The sequence below is a fragment of the Caretta caretta genome, chromosome 7, assembly GCF_965140235.1.
Source record: "Caretta caretta isolate rCarCar2 chromosome 7, rCarCar1.hap1, whole genome shotgun sequence".
Lineage (NCBI taxonomy): Eukaryota > Metazoa > Chordata > Testudines > Cheloniidae > Caretta > Caretta caretta.
The window spans coordinates 125,891,442-125,915,793 of record NC_134212.1 but is presented as its reverse complement, the minus strand read 5'-3'; the positions used below and the strand labels follow the sequence as shown (position 1 = coordinate 125,915,793).

At 61.9% G+C, this 24,352-nt stretch overlaps 1 protein-coding gene across 3 annotated transcripts; it reads left to right on the top strand.

The window, feature by feature from the left end:
* Positions 1-10: 10 nt before the first annotated feature.
* Positions 11-24,352, top strand: PYROXD2 (pyridine nucleotide-disulphide oxidoreductase domain 2). 3 transcript variants are annotated; one of them, XM_048857273.2, is made up of 16 exons: positions 775-1,088; positions 2,267-2,286; positions 2,700-2,793; positions 2,871-2,944; positions 3,246-3,392; positions 5,551-5,704; positions 16,664-16,725; positions 16,986-17,083; positions 18,418-18,559; positions 18,899-19,033; positions 19,625-19,697; positions 20,038-20,194; positions 20,628-20,782; positions 22,313-22,419; positions 22,955-23,075; positions 23,728-24,352. In XM_048857273.2, exons 1-16 carry the CDS (start codon positions 800-802, stop codon positions 23,796-23,798), a joined length of 1,899 nt encoding a protein of 632 aa, XP_048713230.1. In that variant the 5' UTR covers positions 775-799; the 3' UTR covers positions 23,799-24,352. The 3 variants fall into 3 exon arrangements, with proteins under 3 accessions (XP_048713233.1, XP_048713231.1, XP_048713230.1); XM_048857276.2 differs by lacking the exons at positions 775-1,088; positions 2,871-2,944 and adding an exon at positions 11-230; XM_048857274.2 differs by lacking the exons at positions 16,664-16,725; positions 19,625-19,697 and having other exon boundaries at positions 772-1,088.

Below are 24,352 nucleotides of genomic sequence, written 5' to 3'. Positions count from 1 at the left end.
GGTGCACTCCCTGATTCCTCCCTGTCTGCGTCAGGGGCTTGGCCGCTGACTGGGCCTTGCCTTTGGACCTGCCTGTGCGAGTACATGGACAGACATGTTTGCACACGCACATGAGAACATGGAGACATGCCTGCTTGCCGTGCGTTCTCCAGCCTGGTACCAAGGAGGGTTCACTGTGCTCCCGCCAGGACTGGGCCCTTCTTGCCTCAGTGTGGGCAGGGCCCAGGCAGGTACTTGCCAGGCTTCTGCCCTGCCCACCTCCTGCACTGGGGGGGGAGAGTCCGCTGGCTTCTCACCTGTGCCTGCAATCCAAGGGGCCCCTCCCCCCAGGCTCTCCTGCCCCTAGGACTAAGGGGTCTACAGCTGCCCCCAGCATCTGTTAGCAAAGGGGGACAGCCAGCCTGCCCCAGGGGTCTACTCTCCCAGCTCCAGCTCTAAGGCCTCCCTTCATCCCTGCCCCAGTGGCTGGAGGGCTCAGGTTTGCTATGCCAGGGTGCGGCTGCTCCCAGCGAAGGGCATGCGTTGATGCCCCTGGGCACAGCTGTCTTGATGGGCCCCTCGCCATGTGGCAGCAGCTCTCCCTCGCCCCTGCCCGGGGAAGTTTTGCCCCGCAGCGGGGGAGTAGGCTCCCTGCAGGCTGGGTGGTGCCTGGGGGGCAGGGAGCATGGGCATGGCACTTGTCGCCCCAGCAAGCGGCTGACCTGGTGACACGGGGGTTGGGGGGGCGCAGTGACGGGGTGGGAGGGTGCTGTGGGAGTCGCAGGAGAATTGGGGCCGGGGGAAGCCATGAGGGGCCAGCATGTCTCTGCCTGGGCCCTGGCCCGTTGTCGGGCTGGCTCAGCTCCAGGCTCTGCCCCGTCCCTCCCCTGCTCTGACGCCGCCTGTCCCGCCCCTGCGGGAAGTGCTGACTCGGCAGCGAGGGCCAGGCCTGGCAGGGGTGCAGCTGCTGGTGCCCGTCACAGCCATGGCCGTCGGGCGCGGGCTGGGCAGGGCCTGGGCTGGCTGCAGCCGGCAGGGCCGGAGGCTGGCTCACGCCGGGGCCAGGGGCCAGCTGCAGCGGGAGTACGACGCCGTGGTGATAGGGGGAGGTAATGCCGGGGCTGGGGGCTGCTGCTGTTGAGGGGCACCTTTAGGGTGGCACTCCCCCCTCCCCCGCCAGGCTCCAGCTCCCCACGGGGGCGAGCCTGGCTGTGCAGGAGCACTGGCCCTTTAAGACAGGGGTGGAGAGCTCGTGTGTGTGTGTGTGTGTGTGTGTGTGTGTGTGTGTGTGTGACACACAACTCCACCCCCACTCAGCCTGCCGCTGCTGTGCTGTGAGGCAAAGAATATTTAAAGAAAGATAATTCTGCTAGAGATGTAGGAAAAGCAAAGAAATTTTCCGCTAACACAATAATGTTTCGGTAACTAGCCAGTACCTTTACCAGACTTAGCCTGCAGGGTGTGGTGGTGGTTGGTTATTTTTGAAATCGACTTGTGTCCGAAGTGTAGCCCCTGGAGTCACCAGTAAAGTGGCTCCCCCCGGTCTGAAATGGTGCTGCGGCTTGGTTGGCACCCTACGCCCGCCAGGGTGCAGGGGAGCTCTCTGAGCCCAGGGTGATGGGCAGGGGCTGGTGCAGCCTCTTGCCACAGCTCTGCTCCCCTGCCATTGGGTGAGATGAGCTAACAGGCCTCAGCCATGCCAGACAAGCAGGTGAACAGCAAAACCGCTGGCATGTTGCCATGGAAATGACACAGGGGGCTGCAAGGGGGTCCTGCCTGTTGGGGAGAGCAAGGATGGGGGGCTGGAGTGGGGGCCCACTCTCTCCTTGGGGTCAGTGCTGCTGCCGTGTCTCAGTGGGTGCATTTCATGCTGTGTTGCAGAGAATGGGGTTGGGGCCGCAGTGCTGCTGGGGTGGGGGCTTTCAGTGTGGGGGGGTGCTGTGCTCTGGGGAACGAGGCTGGGGGGGAGCCAGTGCTGCTGGGCAAAGGGAGTGGGCTGTGGGGGTCTTGGTGTGGGGAGCATTGTAACTCCCAGCCCCTAACCCCCATATTCATTAAGGTCCCCAAGGGTGGTTCCAATGCTTAGGGCAGTTGCCAGCGCTGTCCCCGCCCCTCGCCCCCTGCGCCCACGTGGGCGCCGTTGCCTTGCGGCCACGGGGCATTGTGGTGAAAGCAGCATAGACGGCACCGTCCAGCCCTGGCTGCCAGGGAGGTGGTGAGTAGCAGCAGGACCCTTTGGTGCCACGGGCCCTGGCCCCTCTCACCCCCTGCCCATCTCTCGTTGCAGGGCACAACGGGCTGGTTGCAGTGAGTATTGAATGCCAAGGCATCTGCCTCTGTGCCCTAGCTTGGGGGGGTGGGGAAATCCTGTGGGGTGACAGGGGAGGTCCCATGTGCATGGGGGGAATCCTATGGGGCTAGGAGGAAGCTCCAAAGAGCACTCTGGAGTGCAAACATTCTGGATGTGTTTGTTGGGGAGAGGGGGTGTCCTCGGTGGGGGATCCCCCCCGGAGCATCCTGGGTGGGTTTGTCGGGGGAGCGTGTCCGGAGTGGGGGCATGTCCTGGGTGGGTTTGTCGGGGGAGAGTGTCCTGAGTGGGGCTTTGGGGGTGTCCTGGGTGGGTTTGTTGGGAAAGCGTGTCCCAGGTGGGGGATTGGGGGTGTCCTGGGTGGGTTTGTTGGGGGGCTCGTGGGGGCGGGTGACTCTTGTGCTCTCGGCAGGCTGCCTACCTGCAGAAGTCGGGCGTGCGGACAGCTGTGCTGGAGAGGCGTCACCTTCTGGGAGGCGCTGCGGTCACAGAGGAGATTGTCCCAGGTAACCACAGCCCTGCCCAGCGAGATGCCCCGGGTGCCTGGGGCAGGCTGGTAGCTGACGCTCCCCTTCTCTTTCAGGCTTTAAGTTTTCCAGAGCATCCTACCTGCTCAGCCTCCTGCGGCCGCAGATCTCCACGGAGCTGGAGCTGCAGGTACCGAGGCCAGTCCAGGGGGGGCTCAGCCAGTCCCCCGTGCTGCCTCCCTCCCACTGCTGGGAGCATTGGTGGGTGTGAGGCCCTAGCATCACTGCAGGGCCAGGATCCCCTGGCCAGGCCCAACTCGCTCCTGCCTCTCCCCCACCGCCCTGAGCCTCAGGGCCCAGTCCCGGAGCCTGACAGCCCCCAGCTCAGAACAGCTCCCCTGGCCTCTCCCCTCTGGGCTGGTGAGGGGGGTCGGAGGGGCCGTGACGATTGGCCACGCTGCCTGGCACTGGCCATGCTCTGTGTCTTGCAGCGGCATGGTCTGAGGGTCTACGCCCGTGACCCCTACTCCTTCACCCCCATGCTGGAGGATGGGCAAGCCCGGCGCTCGCTCCTGCTGGGCCACGACATGGCGGACACCCAGCGGCAGATCGCTCAGTTCTCCTCCAAGGATGCACAGGTACCGAGGGCAGCAGGAGGGGCTTGGGGCTGGGCTCCCAGTCCTGCCAACCCCAGTGTGACTGGCCCAAAAGGGCCCAAATCCCAGGCGTGCAGCCATGATAGGATGGACTCACCAGCGGGGCTGGTCTGGGAGTGTTCCCTGCAGCCTCCTGGCCGCTCACCGAGTCAGAGACAAAGCAAGGATTTGGATCCTTTCCCTCCCCAGCCTGCCAACTCATGGGCACGTCCCAGCTCGAACGCTCAGGGGCAGGGGGCGGAGAATGGTCAGTATCTGCACAATGCATAGCTGCAGCCTGAGACCAGGTCCGCCCTAGGACCCCTGGTCTGGCACACATCCTAGCAAAGCTCCTTCTGTGGACACAGCATGTACCAGCCCCTCCAAGTGACACAAGCTGTGCCAGGGAAAGCGAGATTTTCCCAGGCTAGCCGGGTCTACGCTGGGGGCATTTGTCAGCACAGCGTGTGGTGCCATCATCCCCCCAGCTGACCTGGCAGTGCCAGCGTGAGTGTGTCACTATTTCGGGGTTACCCAGGTGTCCAGGGGAATTGCTGCCATCTCCCCCCAGCATGAGGGGGGAGCCCCGGCTCTGCCCAGCCAGGGGCGATCTCCCAAAGCTGCAGGCAAAACACACACTCCACTCCCAGCCGCCATGAGTCCCGCTCGCTCCCTCTGTGGGCTAATAATTTACTGTCACGGAGTCCCCGGGCGATGCTCTGGAAGGGCTCCCTACGAAGCCAGGCAGGACTCTGGGGAAGTCTCCTCACTGTGAGCAGCCTGTCTGCAGGACACACAGCTCACACAGCTTCCATCTTCCTGGGTCTGACCTCGGAGCATTCAGCATCCTCTGCCCCTCTGTGCGCTTCCCACAGCGAGTGCGCCCAGGCAGGGTCCTGGGGGGGCCAGAGGGTCCTGCCCCCCAACTCCACAGTCAGATGTGACTCTCAGCCAGCCAGTAAAACAGGTTTATTAGATGACAAGAACATGGTCTAACACAGAGCTTGTAGGTGCAGAGAACAGGACCCCTCAGCTGGGTCCATTTTGGGGGGCAGTGAGCCAGACAACCCCGTCTGCCCTTCACTCGATGTCTCCAGCCAGCCCCAAACTGAAACTCCCTCCAGCCCCTCCTCCTCTGGGCTTTGTCCCTTTCCCGGGGCCAGGGGGTCACCTGATTCCTTTGTTCTCCAACCCTTTAGCTCTCACCTTGCAGGGGGGAAGGGCCCAGGCCATCAGTGGCCAGGAAACAGGTGTCGGCCATTCTCTGTGTCCAGACCCCTGCAACACCTGCCCTCTAGGGCTCTGCAATGATCATACACCCTTATCCCACCCCCTAGATACTTAAGAACTGCCTAGAGGAAACTGAGGCACCCCCACACTATTCAGAGGAAACATTAAGAACAGTCCCGCTTCATCACATCTACACCCCCACCTTGTCACACTTTCTCTTTCCAAAACCTGGGCGGTTCGTTAGCTTCAGCTGAGCCCTGAACCTTTCTCAGAGGCTTTTCTTTGCTTTGACCACGCTCAGGCCTGCAGCTGGAAGCACAGGGCAGGGCTGGGTCAAAGGATGCTGCTGGTTCTCACTATCGGCTGAGTAGCTGAGACCCACCTGGGCTCGGGGATGGGCTTTTCCTCCAGCAGCTTCCACGTTTCCCACAGCTTTGGGCAGGTCTCATCCGAGCCCCCCTTCAGTGGGTCAGACCCAGGTGTAATGTACCTGCCTGGGCCTGTCTGTGTTACCGAGGACCTGGCCTGAGTTTGCAGGGAGCCTGAGCAGATTGCTGTTTATAGGGCAGGCTGAAGCCAAGGCTCCATTAACATCAGATTGTGAAATGTCCCTGCTGCTCAAAGCGCAGACGGGAGAGATGCAGCCCTACGGCGTGATTGAGAGTGGTGTCCCCTTCGGCCGGCTTGCTGGGGCTTTGGAGCAGGCTGTCCCCTGCCACCCCTCTGCCAAGGGCTGGGTGGCTGAGCCTGCCTCTGACCATGGGTGTGCTAGCCAGAGACCAGGGGAGGAGCCGGGGCGCGTGTCCAGGAGCCCAGAGCTGGCCTGGGGCCAGAGGCACTGTGGTGCTGAGCAGAGTGCAGGGAACCGGGAGGGGCACGGCCGGGGATCAGGGCTGGCGTCCGCTGGCTCCTGCCTCTGTCTCCGCTTCAGGCCTATCCAAAGTACGAGGCGTTCCTGAGCCGCTTGGTGTCGGCCCTTGACCCGCTGCTGGATGCCGCGCCGGTGGACCCCTCTGCCTGGAGCCAGGGCCCCCTGCTGCAGCGGCTCCGCGCCCTGCGAGGCCTGCAGCCCCTGCTGCGGGCGGGTACGTCTGGCGCCGGAGGCTAGGGCCACGGGTCCATGCCCATCCAGTGGGGCATGGTGCTGGCGTTAGAGGGTGCCAGCAGAGCAGAGGGGGAGCAGCGCTTCCTGTACCAGGTGCCCCAGGCACTGCCCTGGGGCTGGCAGAGGCCCGAGACCTTCCTCTGGGCAGCTAAGCCCCTGGCTCCAGTGTGAGTCAAGTACCCATCATCCCCGGGCAGAGACAGGCCCAGGGCTCGCGCATGCACGGCCCACACTGGGCCCCGGCTGCCCTCGCCGCCTGCCAAAGCGGGAAGGTGTCACAGAGTGTGGGGGAGTCAGTCAGCCAGTAAAACAGAAGGTTTATTGGACAACAGAAACACAGTCCAAAATAGAGCTTGTGGGTACACCCAGGACCCCTCAGTCAAGTCCTTCTGGGGGACCCTGGGGTTCCCTGTGTCCCTCCACCCAGCCCCAAACTGAAACTAAACCCACCCAGCAGGTTCCCTGCTGCAGTCTCCATCCACATTCCTGGCAGAGGTGTCACCTCCCCCTCCCCCTCCTGGCTCAGGTGACAGGCTCTCAGGTCTCCCATCCCCAGGACACATTCCCAGGTCAACACTCCCCCCTCCCTGCTGAGTCACATCGTCACATCTCTCCCCCCTTCGAGACTGAACTGAGCGGGGTCACTGAGACCAGTGACCTGGGGAAGTTCAGGGCCCCCTCTCCGGGACAGCGCATCCGCTGTCAGGTTGGCACTTCCCTTCACGTGGACCACATCCATGTTGTAATCCTGCAGGAGCAGGCTCCATCTCAGGAGTTTGGCGTTGGCTCCTTTCATCTGGTGCAGCCAGGTCAGGGGAGAGTGGTCGGTGTAGACGGTGAAGTGTCGCCCGAAGAGATGGGGCTCTAGTTTCTTGAGGGCCCACACCATGGCCAGGCACTCCTTCTCGATGGCCACATAGTGTTGCTCCCGGGGTAGCAACTTCTTGCTCAGGTACACGATGGGGTGTCTCTCCCCCTTTTCATCCTCCTGCATTAACACCGCCCCCAGTCCCGTGTCTGAGGCGTCGGTGAACACCACAAAGGGCTTGTCAAAGTCTGGGTTTGCCAGAACTGGGCCACTGACCAGAGCCTCCTTCAGCGCCTGGAAAGCCTCCTGGCACTGCTCGGTCCAGACCACCTTGTCTGGCTTCCCCTTCTTGCATAGCTCAGTGATGGGGGTGGCTATGGCGCTAAAGTGGGGCTTAAATCTTCGGTAGTATCCTGCCATCCCAATAAAGGCTTGGACCTGCTTTTTGGTGTGGGGAACAGGCCAGTCTCTGATCACCTCCACCTTGGCTGGTTCCGGCTTTAGGCGGCCGCTCCCCACCCAATGGCCCAGGTAAGATACTTCCGCCATCCCCACCTTGCACTTCTCCGCTTTTACAGTCAGCCCAGCCCCCTGGAGTCGGTCCAGCACTTGTCTAACCTGGGACACGTGGTCCTCCCAGGTCTGGCTAAAGACACAGATGTCATCAATATACGCCACGGCAAAACTCTCCATCCCCCTCAGGAGCTGGTCCACTAGGCGCTGGAAGGTGGCTGGCGCTCCCTTGAGGCCGAAAGGCAGGGTCAGGAACTCATAGAGCCCCAGAGGGGTGATAAAGGCCGATTTCAGCCGGGCATCTGCATCCAGCGGCACTTGCCAGTAGCCCTGTGTAAGGTCCATGGTGGTGAGGTACCGAGCTCCTCCCAGCTTGTCTAGGAGCTCGTCCGGCCTGGGCATGGGGTAGGCATCAGATACAGTGATGGCATTGAGCTTCCGATAGTCCACACAGAACCGGACCGACCCGTCCTTTTTGGGGACCAGCACCACCGGCGAGGCCCAAGGGCTGGCCGATGGCTGGATCACCCCCAAAGCCAGCATGTCCCGGACCTCTCTTTCCAGGTCCTGAGCAGTTTTCCCTGTGACTCGGAAGGGGGAGCATCTTATCGGCGGGTGCGACCCCGTCTGCACCCGGTGGACAGTCAGATTAGTGCGTCCAGGCTGGTTGGAAAACAGCTGTCGGTACGGACGCAGCACCCCCCTCCTGACCTCAGCTTGCTGGGCAGGGGTTAGCTGATCCGAGAGGGGGATTGTTTCCAGGGGGGAACCAGCTCTGGTCCCAGGGAATAGATCTACTAAAGGGTCATCTCCCTGCTCCTCTCACTGTCCACACACGGCCAACACCACATTCCCCCGGCATAATATAGCTTCATCATATTCACATGGTACACCCGGCGGTGGTGCGCCCGGTTCGACAGCTCCACCACATAGTTTACGTCATTGAGCTGCTTGACGACCTTGAAAGGGCCCTCCCAGGTGGCCTGTAGTTTGTTCTTTCTCACGGGGATGAGAACCATCACCTGATCCCCGGTGGCGTAGGCAGGGGCCCGCGCCGTGCGGTCATACCAGACCTTCTGCTTCCTCTGGGCTCTGGCCAGATTCTCCCTGGCCAGGCCCATGAGTTCAGCCAGTCTCTCTCGGAAGATCAGGACATACTCCACCACTGACTCTCCATCGGGAGTGGCCTTCCCCTCCCACTCGTCTCTCATCAGGTCCAGGGGGCCCCTCACCCTCCTGCCATATAACAGTTCGAAAGGCGAAAATCCGGTAGACTCCTGGGGCACCTCCCTGTACGCGAACAGCAGGTGAGGTAAGTACTTGTCCCAATCCTGCAGGTGCTGGTGCATAAAGGTTTTCAGCATCATCTTTAGCGTCCCGTTAAACCTCTCCACCAGCCCATTGGACTGGGGGTGATAAGCTGAGGCCCAGTCGTGCCGGACCCCACATTTCTCCCACAAGCACCGGAGCAGGGCCGACATGAAGTTGGATCCTTGGTCTGTCAAGACTTCCTTGGGGAACCCCACTCGGCTGAAAATGGTCAGGAGCGCATCGGCCACGGTGTCGGCTTCAATGGAGGCTAAGGGCACTGCCTCGGGGTAGCGGGTGGCAAAATCTACCACCCCCAGAATGTATTTCTTCCCCGACCGGGTCGTCTTGCTGAGAGGCCCCACGATGTCCATGGCCACCTTCTGGAAAGGCTCCTCTATGATGGGCAAAGGTCTCAAAGGCGCTTTCCCCTTGTCCCGGGCCTTCCCCACCCTCTGACAGGGGCCACAGGATCGGCAATACTGCCGGACCGTGGTAAAGACCCCGGGCCAGTAAAAGTTCTGTAGCAGCCTCTGCCGGGTGCGCCGGATTCCCTGGTGCCCTGCGAGGGGGATGTCATGGGCCAGGTACAGGAGCTTGCGGCGATACTTCTGGGGGACCAGCAGCTGCCTCCTGACCCCACAGGACTCCACTTCCCTTGTGGGAGCCCATTCTCGGTATAGGAACCCCTTCTCCCACAGGAACCTCTCCTGGCAGCCTCTCCTCATGGTCCATCCCACACCCAGGTTGGCCAGGTCCCTGAGCTTCCGCAAGGAGGGATCTTTCCTCAACTCGGCCTGGAACCCAGCGGCTGGGGAAGGGATGGGGCCCGGTTCCCCCTCAGTGGCTAGGTCTGAGGCCTCCACCTCTCTGAGCCGTGCCCCTCGGTGCTCCCTCCCCATCGGGGTAGGGTCCTGCGCCTCCGGTGCGGTACCCTCCCCGAGGTCAGGGAGCAGTGCCCCTCGCCGGCTCTGGCTACGGGTCACAACCAGGGCGGTCTGGGGCTTGCTTGGCCAGTCCTCTAGGTCTCCCCCCATCAAAACTTCAGTGGGCAAATGGTGGTGTACCCCCAAATCCTTGGGGCCCTCCTTGGCCCCCCATTTCATGTGTACCCTTGCCACGGGCACCTTAAATGGGGTCCCGCCCACCCCTGTCAGGGTCAGGTAGGTGTTGGGCACCACCCGATCTGGGGCCACCACCTCGGGCCGGGCCAGCGTCACCTCCACGCCCGTATCCCAGTATCCATTGACCTTCCTCCCATCCACCTCCAGGGGAACAAGGCACTCTCTCCAGAGGGACAGCCCCGCGCCTACCCTGTAAACCGAGCACCCTGAGTCCAGAGCCTCCAGCCCTCTGGCGGAGCTGGCCGGGGGTACTCTTCCCTCCGGGGCAGGTGGTAAACTGGTAGCCCCCCTTGCCTGGGTCGTCTGCCCCTCGTCCAGCTGGGTCCCTACCCAGTTAACCCTGGGTAGGTTGGGTCTGCTCAGTCTGTCCCTGAGCCCGGGGCACTGGATCCGTACGTGGCCTCTCTGGCCACAGTGATAGCAGCTTAGGTCACGTTGGTCCCCTCGAGCGGGTCGGAGGGGCCCGACGCCAGGCGTTCCCCTTGGGAGGGGGTTCTCCCTATTTCCCTGCTGGGAGGCCCCATGGTGACTCTCTCTCTGCATCGGGGGGGCCTGTTCTTTTGGGACTCCTCCCAGCTACCCCCTGACCGACTGTTCACAAACTCGTCGGCCAGCTGCCCTGCGTGCTGGGGGTTCTCGAGCTTTTTGTCCACCAACCACAGCCTCAGGTCGGAAGGGCACTGTTCATACAGTTGCTCCAGTACAATTAGGTCAAGCAGGTCCTCTTTAGCTCGGGCCCCAGCTGTCCACTTGCGGGCATACCCCTGCATCCGGTTGACCAGTTGTAGGTAGGTGACCTCAGGCATTTTACGCTGACTCCAGAACCTTCTCTGGTACATCTCGGGGGTCAGCCCAAACTCACGGAGCAGGGCCTGTTTGAACAGTTCATAGTCCCCTGCCTCCGGCCCTGTCATCCGGCTGTACACCTCCACGGCTTTGGGGTCCAGTAAGGGGGTGAGAAACTGGACCCTGTCTGTAGGGTCAACCCTGTTCATCTTGCAGGCATTCTCAAAGGCCGTCAGGAAGCTATCTATGTCCTCCCCCTCCTTCCGCTGGGCCAGGAAGCACTTATCAGAGCTCCTTGCAGTCTTGGGTCCCCCGCACTCACTGCAGCCGGGGCCCCACTGCTCCGCAGCCTGGCCAGCTCCAGTTCGTGCTGTCTTTGTTTCTCCTCCTCCTGACGTTCCCTCTCCTCCTCCTGATGCTCCCTCTCCTTCTCCTGACGCTCATGTTGAAGTTGTTTCTCCTCATGTTGACGTTGTTTTTCATGATCCTCCAGCTCCCTCATTTTCATCTCCCTCTCCCATTCCAGCCGCCTCCGCTCCAGGGATGGGGAGCTCCGCCGGGAGGATCCCCTGCTGGCTGCCGGGGTCAGGGTGCCCAGTGTATTCGCTGGGCTTCCCCCAACCCCTACCCCAGGCATAGGTAGGAAGGGTCTCGGGATGTCCTCGGCAGCCGTCTGACCCCTCCCAGCCCGGTCAGGCCCCAGGGCCCACGCTGCGTCTGCCGGGCGGCTTCCCTCAGGGACAGGGATCGGGTCATCCAAGCGATCCCTCTCCTCCAACTGGGCAATCAGCTGTTCCTTGGTGGACCTCCCGATGGGCAGCCCCCTCTGCCTGCACAGCTCCACCAGGTCACTCTTAAGGGGTTTCGCGTACATCTCCCTGCTGGCCACTCGCAGGGCTGGGCAGCTTTCCACGGTTTCCAGGAAAAGCGCTTTGTGTGCCAGTCCTTCTTGAGGTCACCACCTCTTTGCCAGGGTCGAGCTGCAGACTCCTCCGCCCCTAGGACCGCTCGCTGCAATCCCCCGGGGGACCCTGTTACTGCAAAAGTCCTTCTCTCTGGTCACACACTCCCAGGGGTTAACCGCCCCCTGAAACCGTCTCTCTCTGAATCTTCAACACGCCTGGTCCCCATCAATCCCCCTTCGTTTTACTGTTCCCCAGTCACTTACTGCAGGAAGCGCCGTTCACAGGGTGCAGTAGATCCCACCGCTGCCACTAGTTGTCATGGAGTGTGGGGGAGTCCGGGCCCTGCACCCCTCTTCCTGGGATTCACTGAGACTCTCAGCCAGCCAGTAAAGCGGAAGGTTTATTGGACAACAGGAACACAGTCTGAAACAGAGCTTGTGGGTAGCCCCAGGACCCCTCAGTCAAGTCCTTCTGGGGGAGCAGGGAGCTTAGACCCCAGCCCTGGGGTTCCCTGTGTTCCTCCACCCAGCCCCAAACTGAAACTAACCCCCCCCCAGCAGGCTCTCTCCTGCAGCCTGTCTTCACATTCCTGGGCAGAGGTGTTGTGACGAAGTGGGACTGTTCTTAATGTTTCCTCTGAATAGTGTGGGGGTGCCTCAGTTTCCCCTAGGCAGTTCTTAAGTATCTAGGTGGTGGGGTAAGGGTGTATGATCATTGCAGTGCCCTAGAGGGCATGTGTGTGCAGGAGTCTGGACACAGAGAATGGCCGACACCCTGTTTCCTGGCAACTGATGGCCTGGGCCCTTCCCCCCCTGCAAGGTGAGAGCTGAAGGGTTGGAGAACAAAGGAATCAGGTGACCTCCTGGCCCGGGAAAGGAACAAAGCCCAGAGGAGGAGGGGCTGGAGGGGTTTTTCAGTTTGGGGCTGGCTGGGACATGGAGTGAAGTGCAGACGTGGTTGTCTGGCTCACTGCCCCCCAAAATGGACCCAGCTGAGGGGTCCCGTTCTCTGCACCTGCAAGCTCTGTTTTAGACCATGTTCCTGTCGTCTAATAAACCTTCTGTTTTACTGGCTGGCTGAGAGTCACGTCTGACTGCGAAGTTGGGGTGCAGGACCCTCTGGCTTCCCCAGGAGCCCCGCCTGAGCGGACTCGCTGTGGGAAGCGCACGGAGGGGCAGAGGATGCTGAATGCTCCGAGGTCAGACCCAGGAAGGTGGAAGCTGTGTGAGCTGTGTGTCCTGCAGACAGGGTGCTCACAGAAAGGCGACTGCCCCAGAGTCCTGACTGACTTCATGGGGAGCAGTTCCAGAGCATCGCCCAGGGACTCCGTGACAACTGGTGGCAGCGGTGGGATGTACTGCACCCCGTGGATGGTGCTTCCTGCAGTAAGTGACTGGGGAGCAGTAACACGAAGGGGGATTGCCGAGGACCAGGCCTGCTGAAGGCTCAGAGAGGAGCGGTTTCGGGGGGCGGTTAACCCCTGGGAGTGTGTGACCAGCGAGAAGGATTGTGCAGTAACAGGGTTCCCCTGGGGACTGCAGCGAGCAGTCCAAGGGGCGGAGGAGTCTGCAGCTCGACCCTGGCAAAGAGGTGGTGACCTCGAGAAGGGCTGGCACACTAGGGGTTCTCCCTGGAAACCGTGGGGAGCTGAGAGCACACGGGCCTGTGAGTCCACAACAACTTGGGAGGAGCGGAGTGATGGCCTGTCACCGTCTCCTTAAGAAGGACATTGTAACCCTGTGCAGAAAGAGAGGGTTGAGCGTTGGAAAGTTCACCAAAGCAGAGTTAATCGTGCAGCTGGAGGAGGATGACCGCTCTAAGGAACAGATTCCTGACCCCAACTGGGGCTATAGCAGGATCTGGGAGCAGCTGGAGCGGGAGCCAGGCATCGCCAAGACTCCTGTCCCCGACCAGACGGGGGTCTTCACGATCGGGTTCCCCATCGGGGGATCGAGACGGACGGGATTGGAGCGGAGTCTGAGAGAGCAAGAGGACCGTGGGAGACAGCGAGAGCCCGAGAAAGAGCTGCAGAAGCAGCAGCAGGATGAACTGGCGGTGGTGGGGCGGAGAGGCCTAGGGGACCTCCCCGGGGTGAGTGGGGATAGATCCCGGGGGGCCAGTTCCGCAGGGAACCTCGAGACTAAATTGCTGCCCCTAGTTAAGGGGGGGGGTGTGGATGCCCACCTCACTGCCTTTGAGCAGGCTGGAGATCTGAACCAGGGGGACCCTGCGGAAAAGCCCCGGTGTCTAGCTCCCTTGCTGGGTCCCAAGGCCACAGACTCCATCAGCCAGATGGGTGGGGAGGTGGACAGGCTCCCACTCCTGACCCCAACCTATATGTCTGTGTGGAGTTCCCTGGGGTCAGGCCCCTCGGACCCCCAGTGGGAGCGGAAGGGGATGGTCAATGGGGAGACATTCCTGGGGTGGCGAGATCCTGGGACAGAGAGAACTGGTGTCAGACCCTGGGTGGTGCAGCCTCAGAGGCTGAGGGCCTGTGTGAGCTGGGTGAGGGTCCCAGGGACGAAGCCCCTCGCCCTGCCTATGGCCCAGATCCCTGTGCAGACCCAGGAGGGGTGGGGCTGGCTGGCCGTTGGGGTGCCCCAGGACACCAGCTGCGAGACCCTGTTGTGGGGTGACTGTGTCTCTTTGGGACAGGATCCAGGCCCTGCTCCTGTAACTGCCGAGGGTTTGAATTTGAATCCAGGGAACCAATCGGTGGAGAGGGAAATGGTCAGTGAAAATGCAGATGACCTGGCTGGCAGCAGGGAGGAGCCGCTAGGCTCAGGCTACCTGCCTGCCTGTAACCAGACCCCTGGGACTCGGTGGGACAGAGAGATGCTCCCTGCCCCCTTGCACACCAGACTGGGGACTCTCGCTGGCTCTGATGCATTGAGGAAAGCAGTGGCCTGCCCCCACTGGGACAGCAAGGGCAGCGCTGAGCACAGTGGGAGCTGAGACCCCAGCTGAGTGGGGGGAGACACAGGCAGGGCAGGGGATCTGTGGGGAGTGGCAAGGTGCTTGGTAAGGGAAGTTTGGATGAGCCTAGGCAGCCTTGTGAGCTGATGGCTGTGTCCAGTCAGCAGGGTGGGAAGGCGAGGAGAGTGGAAGATGAGAGTCCCTGGACCTTACCTGTTAGCTGGGTGGAGAATTGGGACAGTGAAGGAAATGGGTCTCTGTCTGTCAGGGGTATTGACTTGCCTATGGAGGGAGCTACCCTGATCTCCAAGCAGTTGTCTGTGACCAGCCTTGTGTGCTGGGACAAAGGGAATGAGATCCCAACCTGTGTGTCTGGTAAAGGAGAAAGTGTGTCCGGCTCTTCTTGGTCTGTGGAGCAGACAGAAGGGGCCTTTCAGCCTGTGATGGTTGAGGGTCATGCAGTTGTCTCAGAGCTGGTTCTGGATTCAGCTAAAGCCCAGGAAGGGAAGGGTCCTAAGTTTCTGTCTGCTCGGGAGAATGGCCCTGTAACTAGGTCGCATCCAGTTAGGGTCTATGTAAAATCCCCGAGACCAGACAATTCTGGTGCTTGTATTTTGCCTGTTGCTAGTGTGTTGTTGGAAAGGGTGTAGCAACTCTGTCTAATCAGGGTGAGATCCTAGCCAGGGCACAAGGAGAGCAGGAAGGTGATGTGATTGTGGAACCTACTGAGGGTGTGGAAACCTGTAGCTAGAAGGAAAAGATTCCTGAACTTGTGTGTGGCAAAGGGAAGGAGAATGCTTCTAACCTTTTATCTAGGAAGTCTGTAAGTTTGCATGAAAGGGGATTGTGTAGGAATCCGCCTGATGGGCCAGAGGTGATTCTGGATGTAAGGGAGACCCAGAAAGAGTCTGTAGTTGCTCAGGAAAGTGTTCCCCTAGAGCAAGCCCTAGGTAAAGAGGGTAAGAGCAGAATTTCTGGGAGGGGGTGAATTGTTGCATAGAAAAGCCCTCGGGAAAGGAATCCTCATGGAGTCTTTGCAAGCAGTTTACTGCCACTGAAGGGTGTGAAAGTGATTTAATCAAGAAAGTTTCAGTTCCTAACAGCCAGAAATTTTCTGTTGTGAATGGGTCCACTGACTTTCCTGTTGAAAGATCCAGTGTGGAGAGCTTTGAGAAGGTCTCAGATGGAGTGAAAGCTGTTAAGAAAGGTATACCGTCCTATAACCAAGTGGCTGTGTTTGGCCAGCTTGTTGGGGAGACAAGGTTGTGGAGAAAGGGATGTCTCCATGCTAGTTCTGTAAGTGAACAGTATGTGGCCCAGGTCAAGATGGGGGCCCTTAACCAAGAGAGCCCGAATTGCAGCCCTCCAGACTGGAGCTCTGGGAGAAAACCCAATCCCAGTTTGACCCCCTGGGGTTTTTGGGGTGGCCAAAGGGCATGGGCTGCAGAAACCTTCCCACATGCAGCCTGCTAGTGCTATTGACCACCCCCGACCTAAGGGAGGGCGTGAAACTGGAAGGGCCTGGTGTAACTCCTACCAAGGAATGGGAGAGATGCTGGGGCATCCATGGGAACGTTGGTGGCTTCGAACTTCCCCAGGTCACCGGCTAAAGTGACCCCGCTCAGTTCGATCTCGAAGGGGGGAGAGATGTGACGAAGTGGGACTGTTCTTAATGTTTCCTCTGAATAGTGTGGGGGTGCCTCAGTTTCCCCTAGGCAGTTCTTAAGTATCTAGGTGGTGGGGTAAGGGTGTATGATCATTGCAGTGCCCTAGAGGGCATGTGTGTGCAGGAGTCTGGACACAGAGAATGGCCGACACCCTGTTTCCTGGCAACTGATGGCCTGGGCCCTTCCCCCCCTGCAAGGTGAGAGCTGAAGGGTTGGAGAACAAAGGAATCAGGTGACCTCCTGGCCCGGGAAAGGAACAAAGCCCAGAGGAGGAGGGGCTGGAGGGGTTTTTCAGTTTGGGGCTGGCTGGGACATGGAGTGAAGTGCAGACGTGGTTGTCTGGCTCACTGCCCCCCAAAATGGACCCAGCTGAGGGGTCCCGTTCTCTGCACCTGCAAGCTCTGTTTTAGACCATGTTCCTGTCGTCTAATAAACCTTCTGTTTTACTGGCTGGCTGAGAGTCACGTCTGACTGCGAAGTTGGGGTGCAGGACCCTCTGGCTTCCCCAGGAGCCCCGCCTGAGCGGACTCGCTGTGGGAAGCGCACGGAGGGGCAGAGGATGCTGAATGCTCCGAGGTCAGACCCAGGAAGGTGGAAGCTGTGTGAGCTGTGTGTCCTGCAGACAGGGTGCTCACAGAAAGGCGACTGCCCCAGAGTCCTGACTGACTTCATGGGGAGCAGTTCCAGAGCATCGCCCAGGGACTCCGTGACAGGTGTTACCTCCCCCTCCCCCTCCTGGCTCAGGTGACAGGCTCTCAGGTCTCCCCTCCCCAGGGCACATTCCCAGGTCAACGCTCCCCCCTCCCTGCTGCGTCACATCCTCACAGCTGGGCACCGGGAGGGTGTGGTGGGGCCCCGGGGAGTCGTCCCCTCCCGGGCTGGGTGACACTGACGCCCGTTTCTTTCCCTCAGGCCTGGCGCTGGGGAAGCAGCTGCCCCAGTGTTACCAAGTGCTCACGGCCCCAATCACCAGGGTGAGTAACGGCACCGTACACGGGGACGCGCCCGCGGGATGGGAGACGCCCTCCCTGGGGGGCAGGGGCTGACCAAACCAGGCCTGGAGCTGGGCCTCAGAGGGGGTTACGGGCTGAGTGGTGGCCTCCCCATGGGATCCAGCCCCCTGTGCCAGGCCTGGGGGGACCCGCCTCCTCCCCCCCCCCCCCGCCATGGGATCCAGGCCCCCTGTGCTGGGCTCTCTTCGTTAAACACCATTTTCATTTTTCTCTCTCTCCAGATCTTGGATCTCTGGTTCGAGTCGGAGCCCCTGAAAGCGACCCTGGCTACGGATGCAGTGATCGGCGCCATGGCCAGTCCCCACACGCCCGGCAGCGGGTAGGATGGGGGCTGAAGACTTCACAGCTCCCCAGGGCCCTCCTGTTCCCGTCCCCGACAGCTGGTGCTGGGGTGTCGCACCCCAGCGCTCGCTTCCTCCCAATCCTGCCCCGCACTGGCTACCATGTTCCCCCTCGTGCCTGGAGAGCATCTGTGACGAAGTGGGACTGTTCTTAATGTTTCCTCTGAATAGTGTGGGGGTCCCTCAGTTTCCCCTAGGCAGTTCTTAAGTATCTAGGGGGTGGGGTAAGGGTGTATGATCCTTGCAGAGCCCTAGAGGGCAGGTGTGTGCAGGGGTCTGGACACAGAGAATGGCCGACACCCTGTTTCCTGGCCACTGATGGCCTGGGCCCTTCCCCCCTGCAAGGTGAGAGCTAAAGGGTTGGAGAACAAAGGAATCAGGAGACCACCTGGCCCGGGAAAGGAACAAAGCCCAGAGGAGGAGGGGCTGGAGGGAGTTTCAGTTTGAGGCTGGCTGGGACATGGAGTGAAGGGCAGACAGGGTTGTCTGGCTCACTGCCCCCCAGAATGGACCCAGCTGAGGGGTCCCGTTCTCTGCACCTACAAGCTCTGTTTTAGACCATGTTCCTGTCGTTTAATAAACCTCTGTTTTACTGGCTGGCTGAGAGTCACATCTGACTGCGAAGTTGGGGTGCAGGACCCTCTGGCTTCCCCAGGACCCCGCCTGAGCGCACTCGAAGTGGGAAGCGCACGGAGGGGCAGAGGATGCTGAATGCTCCGAGGTCAGACCCAGGGAGGTGGAAGCTGTGTGAGCTGCGTGTCCTGAAGACAGGCTGCTCCCAGAGAGGAGACTTCCCCAGAGTCCTGACTGGCTTCACGGGGAGCAGTTCCAGAGCATCGCCCAGGGACTCCATGACAGCATCCCCCCAGCACACACCAGGCTCAGGGGCCCCCTGCTCGAGCAGGTCCATGGGGTTTGCCTGGGCTGGCGCTGTTGGGCCTGAATCTCTCGGCGGCCTGGCAGCTGTCTGTGCCCAGCCCTGCAGCCTGGTGGGACCGGAGCTGGGCTCAGTGTCCCCCGCTGGGGGGGGGTTGGCAGCACGCGGGCATGGGAGGGGGATGGGTGTTCGGCTGTGCCTGTGGGGTCAGGGGGAGCGTGGGACCCTCTGCGTGTACTCACCCTGCTGGGAGGCCTAGCCTGAGCCCCCTGGCTCGCAGGGCTGGATCGGAGTTACTCCCAGGGCTGTGCCCCACGACCATGCACAGTGGGAATGCTGCCCGCCCCTGGCCGGTATCTCTGCTCTGCCCATACCCCGGCACCGCTTGCTGGGCGCTACCCTGACCCAGCTGTTAACCTTTGACCTCTCTCCTAGGTACGTGTTGCTGCACCACGTGATGGGCGAGCTGGAGGGGCAGAAGGGGGCCTGGGGCTACGTGGCAGGCGGCATGGGAGGGGTGTCCCAGGCCATCGCCAGCGCAGCTGCTGCCCACGGGACAGACATCTTCACCGAGAAGGTGCCCGGCTTCCCGGGGAGGGGGCAGAGAACACAGCTCCCCAGCACTGAGGTGCTCCCCAGCCCAAAGAGACCACAGGGCCCCAAATTCTTCCCTTCCCTCCTGCCCATTAGCCGCCATGGAACAGCGATCAGAGACTGTGGTGAGGGGCGTAAACCCCACCAGGTAAGAGTGGGGGGAGGAGGCTGGGCCAGCCCCACAGCATCCACACGGGAAAGGGTCACTCAGCCCCTCGGCAGCCGTACCTCAGGCTCCGCTCAGCACCTGCTTCCCCCACCCCGTGCATGGCTGGGCGCCCCAGCGTGCTCCAGGCTGATCTCCTGTCTCCCCCTTCGCTAGCCGGTCGCCCGCGTGCTGCTGGGCCCCCGTGGGGAGGCGCAGGGTGTCGTCCTGCAGGACGGGACCGAGGTGAAGAGCAAACTGGTTCTGTCCAACGCGTCCGCTCAGCTCACGTTCCTGCAGCTCGTTCCCCAGGTGAGACATGCCGGGGGGGTGCCCTGGGGGAGACGGGCCTGGGTGGGACGCGCTGGGGGAGATGGGCTGGAGGGGAGGAGGGTGCCCTGGGGGAGATGTGTGCGGACCGGCGGGTACAGCCAGGGGGAGGGGTCGCGTTCCTCATGGTATGAGCCCCTCTCCCCACAATGAGTGTGACACACCCCAGCCCCTGTGGGGCAGCCGGAGGAGGCCACTTCCCCCTCCCCCCTCAGTGACTAAGGGGCCTCCCCGGTGCTGGCCTGGGAACCCCCAGGCTTACAGCAAACACGGTGTGGTGGGTGGAGGCCGAGGCTGGAGCAACGCAGGGGAGCAGAGGGGGAGCTCGGCAGAGAGGAAGGTGTCTGGGGGCACGAGTTTGCTCCCCCTCCCCCATCAGTGGGGCCCATCACTGTTGGGGGCCAGCCCCATGTGGCTGGGCTGCACCCCAAAGCATGGCGCTGGCTGTGGCCCCCAGGGGTCCTAGGCAGCTCCAGCCGTGCCCAGATGCAGCCCAGCGCTGGCTGTGCCTCCAGCCAGTTCCCAGGCTCGTTTCCAGCCCCTGGTGTCTGAGCCGGGCTCTCCCCGCTCCAGGGGCAGCTGCCGGAGGAGTTCCTCCAGCGAGTGGCACAGTTCGACACACGCTCCCCCGTCACCAAGATCAACGGTAAGTGTCAGTGCGGGACGTCCAACTCCCTGCCCCACTGGGGTCCCCTGGGGCTTGGCTGCAGCCTGGCGCTGGCTCCCTGGGGGAGCAGGGCCCCGTGAGATGCTGCTCCTGTGATCTGCACTTCCCTGGGAGGAAGGAGTTGTCGCGGGCCTCCGTGAGGCTCCCTACTGCAGCCTGAGTCCGGAGGGGAAACCGGCCTTTCCCGGCACCATCCCTCCATGTCTGCCGTGCTCTCCTGGGGTTCAGTCATCTGCCCTTGCCCCTCGGGATGTCAGGACCATGGGAGGCTCCATGTCCTCTCTGCCCCTCGGAGTCACCCCGTCTCCAACATCCCCAGTGGCTGTGGATCGGCTGCCCAGCTTCGTGGCTGCGCCCAACGCCGGTGATGGCCGCCCGCTGCCCCATCACCAATGCTCCATCCACCTGAACTGCGAGGACACGCACCTCCTCCACCGTGCCTTCCAGGAGGCCAGCAGTGGGGAGCCGTCCACCAGGTAGGGCTGGAGCTGGCTGGTCGTTGGCAGAGCTGGGCCCTGCTGGGCCTTGCCATGAGGGACGGCAGCGGGGAGATAGCCCAGACTTCTCGGTGCAGCCCGGTCTGGTGCCCCTCGTAGAGCTCTTCTCAGGGCGACGCTACCAGGGCTCTGGGGCAGCTGCCCACGCTCATCAGGGCAACAGGGCCTCTTGGGAAGGGAAGGACACAGGGGAGACACCAGGATTTCTGGAAGGAACGTAGGGGAGGTGCCCAGAGGAGAGCCTGAGGCTGGGTGACGTGGGGCTAATCCCTGCTGGAGGAGCTAGTGGGCAGGGGGTGAGGCGGTGAGGCGTTTGCATTGGCAGCATGCCAGGGTGCTGGGCAGGGCTCGGGCTGGATTCCTTCCCGGGCTGCCCAGTCCGAGGGCTTTGACTCTCTCTTGCTCTCCCCAGGCCCATGATCGAGCTGTGCATCCCCTCTGCTCTGGACCCTACGCTGGCTCCCCCGGGCTGCCATGTGGTCTCTCTCTTCACGCAGTACACCCCATACGCGCTGGCAGGCGGGCGGCCATGGGACGAGCAGGAGCAGAACGCGTACGCCGACAGGGGTAAAGCCAGCAGCTCTCGGCGCTCTTTAGCTTCCCATCCACGGCCCCTTGCCCACTGCCGCTCCCTGTGCGCCTGATCCCCGGGAGGCGTCCAGTGCCCGGCACCCTCAGTCCTGCCTTCCGAGCAGGGCAGAGAATTCCCCCCGTGTAGGGTTCCCAGGTGTCTGGTTTTCGACCAGAACGCCTGGTCAAAAAGGGGCCCTGTTGTCTCTGGCCGGCACCGCTGACCGGGCTGTTAAAAGTCCAGTCCACAGCACAGCAGGGCTAAGGCAGCTCCCTGCCCAGCTCCACATGGCTCCCGGAAGCAGCAACATGTCCCTAGGCAGAAGCGTGACCGTGGAGGCTCCGCGCGCTGCCCTGCCCCAAGTGCCGGCTCCGTAGCTCCCATTGGCTGGGAACCATGGCCAATGGGAGCTGCGGGGGCGTGGCGCCTGCCGGCATGGGCAGCACACACTGTACAGAGCCGCCTGACCAGTCCTGCGCCTAGGGGCCCCAGGGACATGCCGGCCGCTTCTGGGAGCCACACGGAGCCAACACAGGCAGGGAGCCGCCTGAGGTAAGCGCCGCCTGGCTGGAGCCCGTACCCCAGCCCCCTGCCCCAGCCTGAGCCCCTCCTGCACCCAAAACTCCCTCCCAGAGCCTGCTCCGCCTCCTCCCACACCCTGAACCCCTCATTTCTGGCCCCACCCAAGAGCCTGCACCCCCTGTCCCAGCCCTCACCCACTCCCACACCCCTTCCCCAGCCCAGTGAAAGTGAGTGAGGGTAGGGGAGATCAAGTGACAGGGATGGAGTGAGCAGGGGATGAGGCTGCAGGGCAGGGGTGTTCGGTTTTGTGCAATTCATAGAATATCAGGGTTGGAAGGGACCTCAGGAGGTCATCTTGTCCAACCCCCTGCTCAAAGCAGGACCAATCCCCAAGTAAATCATCCCAGCCAGGGCTTTGTCAAGCCTGACCTTGAAAATATCTAAGGAAGGAGATTCCACCACCTCCCTAGATAACGCATTCCAGTGTTTCACCACTCCCCTAGTAAAAAAGTTTTTCCTAATATGCGACCTAAACCTCCCCCACTGCAACTTGAGACCATTACTCCTCATTCTGTCATCTGCTACCATTGAGAACAGTCTAGAGCCATCCTCTTTGGAACCCCCTTTCAGGAAGTTGAAAGCAGCTATCAAATCCCCCCTCATTCTTCTCTTCTGTAGACTAAACAATCCCAGCTCCCTCAGCCTCTCCTCATAACTCATGTGTTCCAGACCCCTAATCATTTTTGTTGCCCTTTTCTGGACTCTCTCCAATTTATCCACATCCTTCTTGTAGTGTGGGGCCCAAAACTGCACACAATACTCCAGATGAGGCCTCACCAATGTCGAATAGAGGGGATTTGAAAGTTGGTAACCCTACCCCCGGGGGCCATCCAGCCCTGCTCCCCAATGCCCTGCAGGGAGCTGCAGGCCTGGGGCTAGGCCCCTGAGCCCAGCTGGTGACGTGAGACACGCAGGCTGAGCCACATCTCTCGCTCGCTCTCTAGTGTTTGACTGGGTCGAGGCCTACGCGCCAGGCTTCAAGGCGTCCGTCATCGGCAGAGACATCCTAACACCGCCGGCTTTGGAGAAGATCTTTGGGCTGCCCGGAGGGGTGGGTATATCATGAGATTCACAGAGCCCTCCCAGCCCAGCCTGCCTGGCATCTGCCCACCTGGTGCCTGCCCCCAGCCTGCCAGGCATCTGCCCAGCCTGCCTGGCATCTGCCCACCTGGTGCCTGCCCCCAGCCTTCCAGGCTTCTGCCCAGCCTGCCTGGCATCTGCCCACCTGGTGCCTGCCCCCAGCCCAGCCTGCCTGGCGTCTGCCCACCCGGTGCCCGCCCCAGCCTGCCAGGCATCTGCCCAGCCTGCCTGGCATCTGCCGACCCAGTGCCCACCTAGCCTGCCTGCCCCCTGCCCAGCCTGCCTGGCGTCTGCCCACCTGGTGCCCGCCTAGCCTGCCTGCTCCCAGCCCAGCCTGCCTGGCATCTGCCTACCCGGTGCCCGGCCAATCTGGCACCTGCCTAGCCTGCCAGCCAGCCTGGCCCAAAGCCTAGTGAGGGAAGCTGGAGCCATGCAGCCCAGTTGTCTGGCTCGGAGCGCGGGAAGAGGAGGAGACTATTCCAGGACCTAACTCAGCCTGTTTGCAGAATATATTCCACGGTGCGATGTCTCTGGACCAGCTGTATTTTGCCCGACCTGTGCCCTCGTACTCTGGCTACAGGTCCCCGATCCCAGGCCTGTACCTCTGTGGCAGCGGTGCCCACCCCGGTACGTGAGCTGGGATCCCTCCCTTCGTGGCTACAGTGGGGAGAGCGCCAGGCAGAAGCTCACGCTGGGTCCAGCCCTCCCCGGGCCCTGCTGCTGCAAGCGCTGCCCTGGGGGCTGCACAGGCCCTTCTGGGTACAGGCGCGATTGCAGGGCGCCGTGCTGACCTTGCCAGCTCTGCCCAGGGTCTGAGCAGGAGAAGCCGAGGCCACGGACACCCCGTGGGTCACAGGCTGATGCCACGGGACACCACGTGCCTTGTGCCCTGTGGGGCGCCTGTGATGAGCAGCTGCCCCCGTGCTGGGATCCAGCAGATGGCTCTGCCCAGGGCTGGCACAAGTCCCACCGGGCGCTGTGCTCCTTCCGCCCAAGGGGTGGGCCCGGCACAGCAGGAGGGAGAAGTCGGTACGCAGGCCAGAGAGAGGCTGCACCCTCGAGCTGGGGCAGGGTGGGGGCCGCCCGGGTTCTGTGCTCCAGCCCCAGGTTTTTCCCAGCTGCCATGAAGCTGCCGTGGGTGGCGGGGAGTCTTCTCCAGCTGGAAACGTAGCCATTGCTGCCCTCTTGTGCGTCTGGGCTCCTGCCCCTGCTCCCCATGGCAGCTCAGCCCTGCTACGCCCAGAGCTCCTGGGCCCCACATGCATCTGTTTCCTTGCAGGTGGGGGAGTGATGGGCGCTCCAGGCCGCAACGCAGCCAGCGTGGCCCTCAAGGACTTCAAGCACGTGTGATGGCAGAGGTGACGCACCAGCCTAGCCCAGGGAAACGGATGGTGGCTGTCGTGACCTGGCCATGCGGGTGCCTCTCACCACCCCCCACACACCCCACAGCATGGTGCTGTTAGAGCGAGCCCTGCCCTGGGGCTGCTGCCTCCCCCCCGCCCCCGTGCTCTGAGTGTTTGCACCGTTGCTCTTACCTGTCTCTGGCATGGTAACCGGGGCGTGTGGGGCTGGCAGAGCCCTGTCTGCTCCTAGCCCATCCTGCCCTGGCAGTGCTTGTCCCAGCGCACACGCCGCAGAGCCCAGGGGATCAAGCCCCGTCCCAGAGCTGCCCACAGAGGGCTGTTGGCAGGGGCAGGTCTAGCTCTGCCTGGAGAGGGACACTGGCCAACCCTTTCTAGTGTAGACAAGGCCCAGGGCAGACTGAGCCCTTGCCTGCTCTCCTAGAACCGCCAGGCACAGCACTGGCCAGGGTCACTCATCCTTGCCCCTGAGCTAAGCTGAAGTCTGGACCATGTTACACATGTTCTCAGTCAGCAGCAGAATAAAAATCCCAACAGCTGCCA

Excerpts from the sequence above, each read along its gene's own strand:
- PYROXD2 (XM_048857273.2), top strand. The coding sequence starts at position 800 with ATGTCTCTGCCTGGGCCCTGGCCCGTTGTCGGGCTGGCTCAGCTCCAG. Across the intron at positions 3,393-5,550 it reads TCTCCTCCAAGGATGCACAG|GCCTATCCAAAGTACGAGGC; the intron begins GTACCGAGGGCA and ends TCTCCGCTTCAG. Across the intron at positions 22,420-22,954 it reads TCTTTGGGCTGCCCGGAGGG|AATATATTCCACGGTGCGAT; the intron begins GTGGGTATATCA and ends GCCTGTTTGCAG.